Source organism: Grampus griseus, assembly GCF_964374135.1.
Source record: "Grampus griseus genome assembly, chromosome: 17".
NCBI lineage: Eukaryota > Metazoa > Chordata > Mammalia > Artiodactyla > Delphinidae > Grampus > Grampus griseus.
Genome location: NC_139011.1, coordinates 18,838,640 through 18,853,894, shown reverse-complemented (window position 1 = coordinate 18,853,894; position 15,255 = coordinate 18,838,640). Strand labels below are relative to the sequence as shown.

Genomic DNA, 15,255 nt, shown 5'->3' with positions numbered 1-15,255 from the left:
CTTAAAAACTAGTAAATTAAGGTAATCAAAAGAATTTTCTCCAAGAACCTATTATAAACATCTATATTAAATTAAAATAATCTGTTAATTCTTTATCAGATAAAGAACGTGTGCTTCTTAAGACTGTGTGTGCAGATTTTGCAAAACTTAAGATTTAATTATTTGTAAACTTTTTCTCCGTTTAAAAACATTTCATGGAAGCACAATATACGTCAGAAATATATATATACACTCTAAGTATACAGTTCGATGAATTTTCACAAAACCAAAGTAACCAGCATGCAGAGCAAGAACAGAACTTTACCAGCCTCCCAGAAGCCCTCTTGTAATCACTAACCTAGCCCTGCTTCCTACCACCAAGGGTAACCTATTATTGACATCTAATGAGATAGATTAACAACTTAATACACATTCTTTTGTGTCTGACCTGTTTTATTCAACATTAAGTTTGTGAAATCCATCCATATCATTGCATCTAGCTGTTGGTCATTCAGTCTCATTACTTTTAGAATTCCAACAGTGTAAGAATATACCACAATCTACCATTCTACCATTGATGGGTTTTCAGGTAATTTACAGGTTTGACTATTACAAATGCTGCTGTGAACAGTTCTGCACTTTTTTCTTGGTGAACATATTGGATATACACGTAGGAGTGAGACCACCAATCATAGACTATGTATACTTTCGATCTCAATTTACATTTCTATTAGCTGTGTTTGAGAGTTCTGCTCTATATCCTTGTCACACTCAGTTTTTTCTTCTGTCTTATAATTCACATACAGAATAAAATAAATAAATAAATAAGTAAAAGCCAACAGAAAAATCCATTTTCCAGAAATGGAACCAATATCAAAATTAATAAAAATGACTTTTCAAAAATAATTGAAACAACATTTGATAATGATGCCATGAAATAAGGTTGCTTAGAGAAAATTCTACCTTAACAAGTTTTTCTATGAAAAAGCCTATGGTATTTCACTGATAACAAGCTCAAACGTGAATCAATTACTTTAAAGTAGCTATTTGTGAAAAGCTAATGAATTTCAAGCCACTAGAAACAATGAGTATAGATAAGAACAAAATGGCTTTACTGCTATGCATGTGTGATTACAAGTCCAAATAAGAAGAACCCTATCTAGTTCTAGGGTTACCACATTCAAGAAAACACAATGCCAAACCAGAGAGTATTCAGAGCAGGGCAAAGAGAAAGGTTAACAAATTTGGAAAGAGTTTTAAATGAGGAATAGTTGAAAGTATTGAGATACTACAGACTGGAAAAGAAAACTTACAGGAAAACAATTTTTAACTAGCATAAGTTTGTGAACATTATAGCAAAACAGACTGTGGCTCGATGTAATAAAGAACTTCCTAGCATTCAGAAATGAAAGGGGTGCTTTAAAATATAATAAGCTCTCCTGAGCTGGACATATTCAAGCAGAAGGTAGAATAATATAGGAAAAATTCCTGCTGAAGTTTTGACTAAACAAACCCCAAAGTTCTTCCAATTATGACAACTCAATTCCAAGCAATACTACTAAAACAACTGCCAGTGAGGCACTGTGGGCTGAGTTAAAATATAAAACTAGTATCCATATTACTTAACCATAATCAAAAAAGGAATCAACCACTTCTACCATATGATATCAGTAAAATAACATTTAAAATCCCTTTGTAGACGTCTGTATTAAAATAAAGGACCTAGAAAATCTTTTTCTAAAAGAAGCAATTTAAAAAATCAATTCTAGTCACTCTAAAAATTGCTCCAATCACTCAAAGTTACTTCATTTATATCTTAAGTTAGCTTCATTTCTACTGCCACTCCTTAATGGAAATGAAGACAGGAGACAGGAATTAAACTGATTCTTGAAACTCAGGAAAGTGGAGACTTTTCAAGTAAAATAAAAAAGGTCTTCTCAAAGCAGCAAAGCCTATCCAGGGAAGGAAAAGAAACAAGGAGGAAAGATATGTCAGCCACTGTAGGCTACTCATGCACAGAAACAGTCTCTCTGGTAAAATCTACATTTACTTTATTCTAAGAAGAGAGAACTATAGCAAAAAAAAAGAAAAAAGAAAAAAGAAAAACAGAAAAACTACCAAAGAGACATAGCTTCTATGGAGGCAAACTATACCTACAATATGTAAGATTCAAACAGAAAATATATTTAGAGAAACTTCAAGTGCTTAAATTATTTTCCTGGCAGACAATAAGCTAGAGAGAGAGACAGAGAGACAGAGACAGAGACATGGAGAGAAAGAGAAGCCTTATAGATGTTACATAACCAACAGGTATTTTATTTGCTAGTACAGGTAATTTAACAACTCAGCTAACGTTTAGTTGGATCAAATAGGTAGAAATGCCTCTTAGTCCCTTATCTTAATGTTTCCCTTCCTTACATTCCCCCTGCAGTTTAAAGGTGCTGAATCTCAACCAAGGTAAGCACACTCTTGCCATTAAAAATAGGAAGGCCTGGCACCTTAACTTTAAAACAAATAAGGAGAAAGTGTGATGAAGTAGCATATTACTTCTTTGAATGTTAGGACATTCTTGTACATATTCAAGACCAAATTTAACCACTGAGTTTTAAGTTTAACTTTCAAATCAAATCTGCTACATTTAATTTGTTTCAGCTTTAGCAGAAATTTTACTGCTTCATTAGAGAAAGAAAGTTACTTTAGAAACAAGAAAAGTAACAGAAGTATCTAGGGACATGCTAAAGACCTTAACTATCTGCCTTTGCCAAAGTTCTCTTTAAAAATAAATAACATCATTCACACGAGATACCTTTCACATCTAACTGCTAAGCAGCATTTCTTCTGAATAACTGGTAGGTTTCTGTCTTTTGCCTTACAAATCTTATAAACAATAGTGTTTCCCTCTTTCGTATGGCAACCAGAAATATCAAAACCAAATCTACAGTTTTCCTCTAGTAACTTAACAGTGTGGTACCCACCATCCTATACTTTTTTACCCTTTGGGCTAATTTCATTAGCTACTTTAAAAAACTGTTGTCTAATAAAATTCTAAAACCACTCTCAAATCCTCTTTTGAACAAGTCAGAGAATAAACAAACACCGGCAAAAATAACTGTCATCTCTCTTAAAAAGTAATCAGGATTCTAGAGCCAGGCAGAAAATACTAAGTGACCATGGCTAAGAGAGCTCTGGTGCTACCTGAAAAGTTTAAATATATTCTATTGTTCCCAATTTCCTAACCTAACCTTCGACACTATTCTCCTTTATGACTTCCTTTTCTTTCTTTATAATACTAAAAGTGATGAGGTATCTTCCCTATCACTAGAGAAAAGTTTTAGGGGATATCATCACCTCAAAATTAACATAGCAAAGCTTGCTTTCTCAACAGATTTGAAGTCCACTGTTGCTGTCATTGCACTGTCACAGATCCTCTTCTTTGAGACCTGAGCGGCCACAACTGGTAAAGCAGCTGTGCAAACACTGTTTTGTGACTGGCAGATGGAGAAGCTTCTTACCCTGTCATCAATGCAGAGTTCTAGGCTCGACAGGGTGGCTATTTTGGCCTCTGGCAAGGTAATGGCTCCCCTACCTGCTCTTTTACACATGACTTTTCCATCCATTAGTGGTACATACTTACTGCTCCAAAGGCAAATGATTGCTTTTTTCTGGGGGAAAGAGGATGCAGATGATTTTGTAATAAGTCTTTTCATGTCAGTTCCACAAGTGTGGCTGTAAAAGCATGTAATTTCAACCACTCACCTTTATAGAATGGGAAGTCACATGAGCAATTCAGAGACTCCCTGAATTTTCCCAACACCGTTTTCTCTTCTGAGTTTCAAAGATTTTAAACCAATGATTATTGGGATGATAAATATGTCTATTGATAAGTGTCCTTTCTCAACCCTCCCAATCCCTTAAAGCAGTGGTTCCTGCTCAAGCTTTACCTTTTATCAGAATCACCTGGCAGGCTAGTTGAAACACAAATTGCAAGACCCTATCCCCAGTTTCTGAACCAGTAGGTGTGGGGTACTGCTTGGAAATCTGCATTTCTAACAAGTTCCCAGGTGATGCTGATGCTGCTTGTCTAGGTGTTACACTTCGAGAACTGCTGCCATAGTCAAATATTATACATACAGACTAGTTAAAATATCACCTTGACTAAACAGAGTTTACAGTTTGGGGCATTCTAACCCAAAATACTAAGAATCACAGAAATGGTATAATGCAATGCTATCAAAACGGAAAAAACAAGTGCCTCCAAATGTAGTTGACAGTATTTAAATCAGTACAAATCTTCCCAGGGCACAATCAAGTGAAATGCTAAAAAGAGCCATAAAAGAATAATAAGTAATCCTATTTTCCTAAGGAAATAATTCAAAGTAAAAGAAAAAAAAAAGATCTAGAAAATAATCATGTAATCCACAGTATACTGAATAAATGGAATATTACCTGACCATAAAAACAATAAAAAAACGAAGCCTATCATATTATACGTGGAAAGGTGAAAACAAAGTATTTAAATGAAAAATGCAGAACATAAAGCTGATCACAAAGATATAAGTTTACTGATAAAAATCAGAAGTAGCCTCAACAGATGCAATATTTAAGGTGAAGGAATGAGATATTTCAGACTATTTTTATATGATATTCGAAAGCTGTCAAATATTTTATAGAATATTTTAAAGTAGTTTCTGATCTACAGATTACAGTATCATCTAATTCACTGAAGATTACATTAATATCTATGAAACTAATATTTTTTTAAAACTTTAAAAGTAGAAAAATGGCTAAGAAAATGTATTTAAAGTTCTCTGATAGTACTTCTTTAAAACTGCAGTCTGAAGAAAGGAAACTTAATAACTTACTATGTTCGCCAGAGCTAGTAAAATTTTTTGAACCAAATGTGTGTAGTGGTAGAAGCAACAGAAATTATAATTAGAAAAAATAAATTGGGAACCAAAATCTAATAATAATCTAAGAAAAATCTGTTGAAAAAAATTAATCCAATCAATGAAAAAAAAAACTGTTAGAAATATCGACTTTTAAAGTATGTAACTTACTGTTTTGATTCATTGTGACAAACTTCCAAGGTTGGATCATTATAAATAAAAGCAGCTTCTAAATCGTTGATCCTTACTCGGTATATTCTACACTGTTTGCTGTTCAACTTGATTCTATTTAAGTTTGCAACTGTGGGAAATATAGTCAGTTCCACAAATCCCTGTAAAGATAAAGAATAATAATTTCATTAAAATGAACACAGGTATGTTTTAGAACATATTTCTTTGATTTCTACTTCTTATACACATACTACAATCCAGAGACAGAATCCCAAATAGCTACACACATACAATCTCTCCAAGGATCCTCACTTCAAGTATGGCTGTCCTAGTGACTGAATGGGTCTGAATTATGTTACTTTATCATCCTGGTGGTTCACATTCACTATCAGTGAAAAGTACACCATCTGCTAGAAAAGAAAATAAAAGGACTACTCACAAATATAAGAATTTATAGACAGACTGGAATCCAAACAGAAAGGAAGGGGAAAAAAAAAAACAACAGAGCAAAAAGAGAATCAAAACCACTTCAGTGAGTAAAAGAACAAGGCCCCTCAAAACAGGGTAAAAAAACCATACCACCAAAGCTAACAAGTATGAGCCTCTGCTCATGGGAGGTAAATCAGGATGTGAGGTGGCAAGAGTTACAAGAAACATTTAGGCAAGTAGGGAAAAATCTACTGCCACCTCCAAGAGCAGCAGACACTTCAAAGCACTGCATGATTTCCTACCAAGCAGTCCCAAGGCCATATACAGTTCTACCACCTTAGCTGTGTGGCAAGCCATCTATCTGAAGCAGGTACATAAGACATGAGAGACAGCTATATATACCGACTGTCCACCACCCTCTTGCATTGAATCAAATGGGAAAGATGGACCATTGAAACAATGAATGTATGTCCAGTGAGTTTAATATTCTGGGTTGGAAACATAAAATATGGAGGACATGAAATAGTAACATTTCAGGGGCTGCAACAGGAATATCTAAGATGAAATTCAGGCAATAACCGTACAGAAGTAGATTATAACAACTGCAATGGCTACTATTTAATGAGCCCTACTATATGCCAGACATTACACTACTTTCATATGTTCTAATCCCATTAACAACTTTAAGAGACAAGTACTACTTTATACTTTTTACAGATTAAGAGTTAAGAAAATCATACCAAAAAAAAAAAAAGAAAATCATACCATTAATAAGTGGAGAACTGAGATTCAAACCCACATCTAAATGATCCCAACTGATTCCCATTATGCCATAATGTCTCTCAGTACAATGCTTTTAAATAACATGCAAGAACATAAGAATATTTTTTAGAGAACATTCAGCCCAACTGCTCAAAAGCCTATTGATTCTACAGCCCTTTTTCCCCCAATTCCCAAATAAGAGAGTCATACATCCTTAAATTAGACCATCTGGACAGATTTATGTGGAAGCAAATAAGAACAGAAAAAAGCAGAAGCAAAAATACTGCTGATGAAGTCTCTGAGTTGAAAGGTGTTAAACTGTGAGCAATTGTATGAAGATCCAAATTCCCTTAATTAGCATACCAGCAATCCAATGACCAATCTACATAAATGAGCTAGGATCAGCTGAAAGACAGCAAGGAGAACCAAGATAATGTCAAAAGTGAACTAGAAAAGATTATGTAAAGTGCTGTCATGAAGTGGTTACAGGAGTGAGACATAAGAATAGGCTTTTGCTTTCTAAACTAAGTTTAACAATAATAAAACAGTGAACGGAGTATACTTCATGAAGATAGGGAAAGCCCAGTCTCCTTGAATCATCAGGTCTCTGACACCACCTACAGCCCTAACCTACACCTGCCTGCAACATACAGGCCCACTGACTGGCCTCCAATCCCTGTCAACCTTGGCTACTAGCATAACTGCAAGCCACCAGGTCACCTAACCTCTCACTTACTCTCTCTTCTTGCTCCTGCTCTCTCCCCACCACCTGACAGCGGACCATCCTCCTAGAGTCCCTACCCCATTTGAAGTAACTCCCCTGTGCTATTCAGCCCTTTCAAAAACTCCTCTACCTGTCAGCCTTAGATGAAACATCTCTTGAATCCCCTTTGAAAAGAAGCTACTTATTCTTTCACTCACTATAAATTAGAAGAAGGGAAAACAGGAAACCTCCTACTTTCCACTATTTCTAGATCATTTATAGGCTTTTATACAGCATATGCTGTAAGAGCAAGGGCAGAATAGTGTCACTGTCTTCTTGAGGTAGACTGCCCACATTCAAGTCCAGCTCCACTACTCAGTAAGTATATGATCTTGAGCTAAGTTACTCTAGCTCTCTGTACCTCAGTTTCCTCATCTGTAAAACAAGAATATTGACACTACCTACCTATTGGTGTTATTATAATTGAGCAATTTAATACAAGGAATGCACTTAAAATCATAGCTGGCATCAGTAAATGTTTTTATTGTTGTCCTTTTCTACTTCTTTTCCTATGTGTTCAAGCCATACAGGTACACCATCCTCTGTTCCTTTCATTAATGTTGCCCAAACTCCCCAATACTCATTGAAGGTTCATTCTTTACCTTTCTAACCCATCTCAGCCATCACTCTACATGACATGAATGCAGATATAGCTGATCCATGCAGTATCACTGCTTCAAAGTTCCTTGATTTCAATTCCTACAATCTTCACTGCCATTCCAAGATAGCAATCAAGACCACACTCTGAAAGACACCTCATCACTCCTCAGGACTGCTCTGACGTTGACATTTTAAACTGGAACGTCCACAATGCCCGTACTTCTCTGCCAGTCCTCCTGTTCAACCACATGAAATTCTCCTGTCCCTTGGCCTCCTCCAGTTTCTCACTACAATCCTCCCTGGTATTTTTAGCGCTACATTCTTCCTCATCCACCCAAGATCCTTAACTTGAACCACTCAACTGCCAACTATCAATTCTCTTGCCCTTCTGCTGCACATACCTATCTTTCCCTCCTGTTTAGGAATGATCCTTCCACTACTGCACTAGAGGCCATCCTCTGTAGTAGTCTCAGAAATCCTGCTCTATTAATTACCCTCTCCTATAATTACAATCTCTCCTCTTTATAGGACTTTTTTCCATGCCTACAAACATGTTCGACTCTCACTTATCTTTCTTTTAAAATCTTGACATTTATGTCACCTCAAATAAATTAATTTTTGCCCTTTTCCTGGGGTTACTATATCTTGGTTCTGAACTGACACTAATCCCTGGAGTCCCAAAACATTACAGTAGTCCACTAGTCAGACTGGAAGTCTTTGGGGTCTTTTTTGTTTGTTTGTTTGTTTTTGCCTGTGCAGTGCGGCTTGTGGGATCTTAGTTCCCCAACCAGGGACTGAACCCGGGCCCTTGGCAGTGAAAGAGTGAAGTCCTAACCACTGGACTGCCAGGGTATTCCCTAGACTGGCGGCCTTTGGAGGTCAAGTAATAAAGGGGTTCCCACGTCTAACGCAGAGTAGGACTGGAGATTATCTCCCCAGTCCAGAACATACAGTATACATTTTAGTAATTGGCAAATCCCCATATTCATTCTCTGACCTCACTCTCTGAGTGAAGACTACAATGGAAGGACTAAGTGGACACCACTGGAACACCCATCCCCCTTCTCCAAGGTAGTAAATCAATGCAACTAGACATCTTTGGGGAATTGCAGAGATTAGTGTCACCACAGAGACTTGAATGATGCCTACTACGTCTTCATTTAACTCAATTATTTGGCGAGTGCAAAAGTCAAGTAGGTTTTCGAGAATGATAGTGATTTATCGCAAACTTGCCAATCACAACCATGTTTGCAGATGCAGTACTTTGACCGCAGCAAATCAACACAATTCTTGGTAGCTAATATTGCGACTAATTATCAGGCAAATTTTTTTTCCCCCAATTCCTATCAGAAAAAAAAAAAAATCAATCAGAAGCAGGTTGTCTTCCAGATGTCAGAAACCCCTCACTGTCATCTAGTAACTAATAACTCTATCAACTCTCCTGCTCAGTCAAGACATAGTCCAAAAGTCCCCTGATAGCCCAGAGGACAGGACAGCCCAGAGAATTACACTGGCATGTTATATTGACAACATTATGCTATCTGGACCTGGTAAGAAAGGAAGAGTAAGTTCTCTAAATGCCTTAGTAGAAAACACGTGGATAGCAGAGGCTGCGAGTTAAATCCCATGAAAGTTCAGGGGCCTGTCACATCAATAAAGCTTCTAAGGTTCCAGTGGTCTGAGGCACATAAAAATAAACCTTCTAAAGTGAAAGACAAGTTGCTTCACTTTGCACTGCCCACCAAGAGGGGGGAAAAAAGGAGGCACAAAAATTGGTAGGCTTCTTTGGATCCTGAAAGCAATATACACATTTAGGCATACTACTTACTAAGCAACCTATAAGGCTATCAGCTTTGAGAGGGGTCCAGAGCAAGGAAGGGTTCTGCAGTAGGTCCAGGCTGTGGTTCAAGCTGCCCTGCCACTTGGGCATTATGACTCAGCATATCCAACGGTATTGGGAACGTCCACAGCAGACAAAGATACTTTACTGACTCTGGCTTTCTTCAACAGAATGACAGTACACCATCATTCCTGGGGTTTCAGAGGAAACCCAAGACTTCTTCTGCCAACAACTGTTTTCCATTTGCAAAGCAACTACTGGTTTGCTACAAGACCCTGCAGTAGAGACTGCACACATGATCACGGAACTCCCCAAAATTTCATGTAATTTTTGTTACCTAAAATGGCCATTACGAACTCAGTATGTGCAGTAGCTTTCCATTTTTAAATGGAAACAACACCTCTGGACCAGGCCCAAGCAAGTTCACAGGCACAAAGAGCAAACAGCATGAGCAGGTGACTCAGAATCCAACGGGACTTGTTCCCATTGCATCTCCACCGCTCCCTCAATCCACACCCATGGCCTCATGGAGAGGTCCCCATGCTCACTTAAAAGAATAGGACAAAGCACAAGCCTGAATTATGAATAAGTCTGCACAGCATGCCAGCGCAGTTGGAAGTGGATGGTAGCTACCATCAGAACCCACTGAAGTGTGGTCCTGAAAGACAACGGAAGAAAAGCCTACTGTGGGCAGAACGTTGAATACAACTGACTGTACACTGTTTATAGAAGTAGAGATGACCTGAAGTATACATCTACACTGATCCATGGCAACTGCTGGGTTAGCCAGCTGGTTAGGAATATGGAAAGAACAAGACAAGAAAACTGAAAACAAGAGGACGGTGGGAGAAGTAAATGTAAAAATGAATTTCTCAGAGTAGCTATAATATGAAAATATTTATATCATCACATGAATGACCAACAGAGGCATCCTCAGAGACTGCAGAGGGAGCCCTCAAAAATCAACTGGCAAGATTATCTATCCAGTAGATGTCCAGACTCTTTCCCTAGCCACCCTGCTCAATATACAAAGTGGTCATTGGGGCAAGACCCCAAGGCTATGCATGAATCCAGCAACAAGGTCTTCCCCCAACGAAGCTTGATCTGGCTACCACCAGTGCTGAGTGCTCACCTCCCAACAGCAGAGGGTCAAAATGAGCTTCTAATACGGGACCTTCCCAGGAAGGATCAGTTAGTCACTCAGTAGTAAAATGACTACATTAGACAGCTGGTATCATGGAGGGAGACAGTAATTTGTCCTTATATAAAAATAGACACATATTCTAGATTTTCCTTCCCTATAATATACGTGCAAAAAGCCATACATGTCAACATGCTATCCCATACATGCCTCCATGTGTATAGAAAAGTGTGGCAGTGGGCTCTTACACACAAAATTTACTCGTTTTACCTTTTGTCCTATCATCCAGAGCAGCTGACACAATCAACTACTGAAGGCTCAGTTACAGCACCAATTGAGACCTCCAACAGGATGCCATCTTAAACTAGTGGACAATATATCAGGTCATCTCTTCATAGCCAAAATAGATCTGGGAACCAAGGGACAAAAGTTGGAGTGACTATGTTCACCATTCCTCCAAAAAGCCACTGAACAATTTTTGCTTCTTGTCTTCATGACCTCAGGGTCAGTATGTTTGGAGGTCTTAGTAGCTAAGGGAGGAATGCATCCACCTGGGCACAGAGTCATGGTTCTATTAAACTGGAAGCTGAGACTTGACCACTTTGGGCTCCTCATGCCTGAACTAACAGGCAGAGAAAGGGGTCACTGTACTGGCTGGAATGACTAGCAGCAGCTGAGATTCTACTACACAATAAAAGCAAGAATTCCATCTGCAATCCAGGGGATTCACTGGACTGCCTCTTAGGTCCACTTGACCAACAGTCCTAACCAATGGAAAACTGCAACAACTCAATGAAGTCAAAACAAGCAAGGATGTAGATCCTACAGGAATGAACGTCTAGGGCGGACCAAAAGAAATGCTGTCAAAAGGAAAGAGAAAAATGAATGGGTGGAGGAATAAGGAAGCTGTGTATATCAACCCTGACCTTGACACCAGCTAAAGAAAGCAGAGGCTGTAGCAATTAATTTTCACATCCTTTCAACCACTTTTCTTCTACTGTCTTATATGAAAGATATTGGTGATAGCTAATATCTTAGATGGGAATAATGCTGAACTGCCATTTCTTCACACCAATAGATTAGTCCAGGGATCAGCAAACTTTTTTTTAAAGGGCCAGATAGTAAGCAGACATAACGGGCCACACAGTTTCTGTCGCAGCTATTCCACTTTGCCATTGTAGCTCCAAAGCAACCATAGACAGTGTATAAATAAGTGGCTGTGGCTGTGATCAAATAAAACTTGACTCACAAAAACGGGAAATTAGCTAATGCCAACGCCTACAATAGCTGATAGGGCTTCATTAAGTTGGGAACACTTTTGTCATAACAAAAGACAAGAGAGGATGATCTGGGGCAAAAGGGGTAGACTGTTCTAGATATTCTCCTTTTGCCCCTCCTAATCTACCCTCTCTGCTTTATTCTGCGCCCCAGGAGTAGCATTAACTAGGCACTAGCCCTCTGGCTGCCTGTTGGGGTGATCAACTGGGAGGCACAAAGAGAAAACTGAAAGCAGAAAATCGAGCTCCATATATTTATTCCCCCAGGATCCTCCCTGCCAGGCTGAAGGAGGCAGTAGCCCCACTCTTCTATCAAAGACCATAGCTCCTGTAAGCTAAGTCTTTCCTACAGGTACAGTAGGTTCTTGTAACCTCTCTCTTCCTTTGTTCTTTCAGGTTTAGAAGTGATAACTATTTGTCATTGCTAACCTAGGGTGCTCCTCCAACTTTTGTTGGTTTCTCTTAACCCTAAGTAGTCCCTTCATTACTTCCCTCAATTAATCTGTAGAATGTGCCTTCTGGGACCCTAGCCCATAGGCCATCTAACCAATCTTTCCAACGGGAGATGTAAAAATCATCTACAACTGCTTTCTAGCATTCCTAGTTAAGAGTCATCTGCCCCCAATAAAGATGTTAAAAAAAAAAAAAAATAAAAAAAATAAAGAAACTGCCAAACTAAAAAAAAAAAAAAAAAAAAAAAAAAAGAGTCATCTGCAATTCCTTTCTACCTATCATTGTGCCAGGGGTAGAGGATGTGGAAAGGGGAATGTCTGATTAAAAATGGCTCAATCACTTGCTATCTTCATGCCCTTAAGAAATTTACTTATCCTCCATTCTTTCAGCTGCTTTACTTATAAAAATAAGGATGAAAATAGTATCCATCTAAAAAAAAAAATAGCATCTACCTCATGGGGTTACTGTGAAGATTAAGTGAGGTCATACACACAAAACCTTAGAAGATGGTCTTACATGTAGTATGTATGTAATAAATGTTCACTATCAGTCAATCATGTCAACTCTATTTCTATGCCATTCTACTAATGATACCTCCATTCAGGGCTAAATCATTTCCACCCTAGATATTACAGTAACCTTTTAACGAGACTCTTTAATCCTCATAACTTCCATACCCAGTTCACACAACCCAACATACCTAAAGTATCATTCCATGAAGTATAAGGTAAATAATCATATGTAAGGGATTTTGAAAGAGAAGTTCCTTAAATGAGGATATGGGACTTAATAAACCTTTAAGGATCCTTATAAATCTAAGATTCTGTGATTCTAATGAAAAGGTTACATTTTTAAACAGCTCATCTTAAGTAAACAAGTTTGAGAGGGAAGTTGATGTCCTCACTCAAAGAAAACCGGCTCTCACTGAGATTTTGATCTAGTTAATACAGATCTCCCTGAAAGAATAAATTATTTGGGTTATCAAGGACTTTTCCTAGAACAGATATATCAACAATCCATACATCTAAACTGGGGCGGGGCGGGCAGTTTACTAGGTTTTAAACACCTTATCTAGAGTTTCAGTGTAAAGCACTGCCACCTCAACAAGGTCAGCCGAGAATCAGAAAACACAAGTGGCCTCTTAACAGCCAAGTTAAAAAGTCAGTGCACGTACCAACCTTAACTTTTTTCATAGAAAAAATCTCGCTGTGGACTTATTCTTCTTTCATACGCGATTCTAAAATGTTTGGTAATACGGACTTTCATATTCCGCAACAGATTAAAAGAAATAAAACTTTAATCAGGAAACAGGAAGAAAAAGAAAAGAGAGAACTGAGGTGGCAGCCAATACAGCACAGCCATGGCCCTTGGAGTCATATAGACTTCTGAGTTCTAATTATTACCTATTCTCGAAACCAGTTACCTGAACAGAAAAGTTTCTAAGTACTGTAAAGGATGGACTGTTATTGCTTATAACCGCTGAGGATATACTTACCACAACAGATTTTCTCTGGAAGTTTATGTTGTTGATGCAGACGACCTGATGAGTTGTACATTAAAGAATAAAGAAAATGTTTCAGTTATTAAATAATGCGTAACTCTATCCAAGTACAAACAAGAACTGTGTTCTAGGCAGCTCAGAATCACACTTATCTTTCATGCTAAAACCCTACAAATTAGGGTAACTTGCTCATTTTAAATTTAGCAACAGCCACGAAAATAAATTTCTTTGGGCAAAAATGCAACTTAGTACTTTAAGAAAAAGGTTTATTAACCTGCAAGAAGCAGATCTGCTGAATCACACTGTCATTCAAACCAGTTTCGCCCTACAAACACCATTCCCATCACCGTGAGTGGCTCCCAGTTTCCCACTAGGTCTCCCAGGCCCACGATATCAGTTTCAAGCAATCACAAAATACAATTAATGAAAACCAAACGTAGAAGAAAGGGAGATGAAAAAATACTTATAATTTATAGGGCCTTGGGCTTTCAAAGCCCTTGTCTCCTTTCTTCCTGTTCATTCTGGCGGGCTCTAAACCAGTCGGCGGCATGAAGAGACCCCGCGGAGCTCGGCTTCCCGGCTTTCCGAGGGGCGGCGGGGCATTACCGGTCTCCGGCACCTGACACTCCCCGCTCCCCCGCGCACCCAACAGTCACACCCCGCGGCCGGGGCTCCCTCGGCACCCACTCCCGGCCCTGCCCGATCTGCCGCCGCCAACGCCTCCAACTCTCTCCCGCGATTCGGCTCCGTCAGCTGTCTCCGCCGAGCTTCTGTCACGGAGATGCTCCTCACACCAAGCACCGACGGCGCCAGCCAGCCGACATCTTGCCGGTCACCTCTGACCTCCGACGTCAGCGGAAGTGGGACAGCCGTGAGGAAGGAGTCGGAAGTTACGTGTAAGTGGGCGGGGCTTGCCCGAGCGCCGGAGTTTTTGTTTTCGTCTATTCGTATACGGACGGTGGTTGAGAACTATTAAAATTTCGGAAAGCAGCCAGAGATATTTTGTGGGTGAGGCGAACACAGCGAGAAGGAAAAAAGGAAACACTAAATTTTAGAGGACTAAAGATCTAGCGCAAACATATTGAACAGCATGGGGAAAAGGTTTTCGAAGAGCCAGGGTCTGGCGACTAGGAAGCCGGGAAATAGGAAACCAGGAGAGGTGTGCCTCTGGTCCGCTGTGTGAAAAAACACCATAAACTCACTGGAGCTCAGTGATTTAGGCTGTAAAATACGTGATTAGACCTCAAGGAGTCTAAATCGAATTCCGGAGTCCTCACTAGGCACTGCTGCCTCAGTGTTTATTGAGAAAAACATGAAATTAGTGGATTATATAGATGCAGAATTTATTGAAAAACCGGACAAATATTTTAAAGCCATCGTATTTGCATTTTATGCATGAGAATAAAAGTTGTCAATTCCAATAAGTTAAATCTTGGTTAATTGTGGATTATGC

General features: G+C 38.9%; 1 protein-coding gene across 2 annotated transcripts in view; it reads right to left on the bottom strand.

Annotated features, from left to right (window-relative positions):
• TAF2 (TATA-box binding protein associated factor 2) overlaps positions 1-14,627 on the bottom strand; it is an 81,811-nt gene extending 67,184 nt beyond the window's left edge. Inside the window, exons 1-3 of one of the 2 annotated variants that reach the window (XM_082675057.1) lie at positions 14,270-14,627; positions 13,797-13,851; positions 5,037-5,197 (exon numbers count right to left, since the gene is read on the bottom strand). In XM_082675057.1, the coding sequence (XP_082531183.1) occupies positions 5,037-5,197; positions 13,797-13,851; positions 14,270-14,352 (299 nt within the window). In that variant the 5' untranslated portion in view covers positions 14,353-14,627. Of the gene's footprint in view, positions 1-5,036; positions 5,198-13,796; positions 13,852-14,269 lie in introns of those variants that run through there. The other variant, XM_082675059.1, reaches the window with a different exon arrangement.
• Positions 14,628-15,255: the final 628 nt, after the last annotated feature.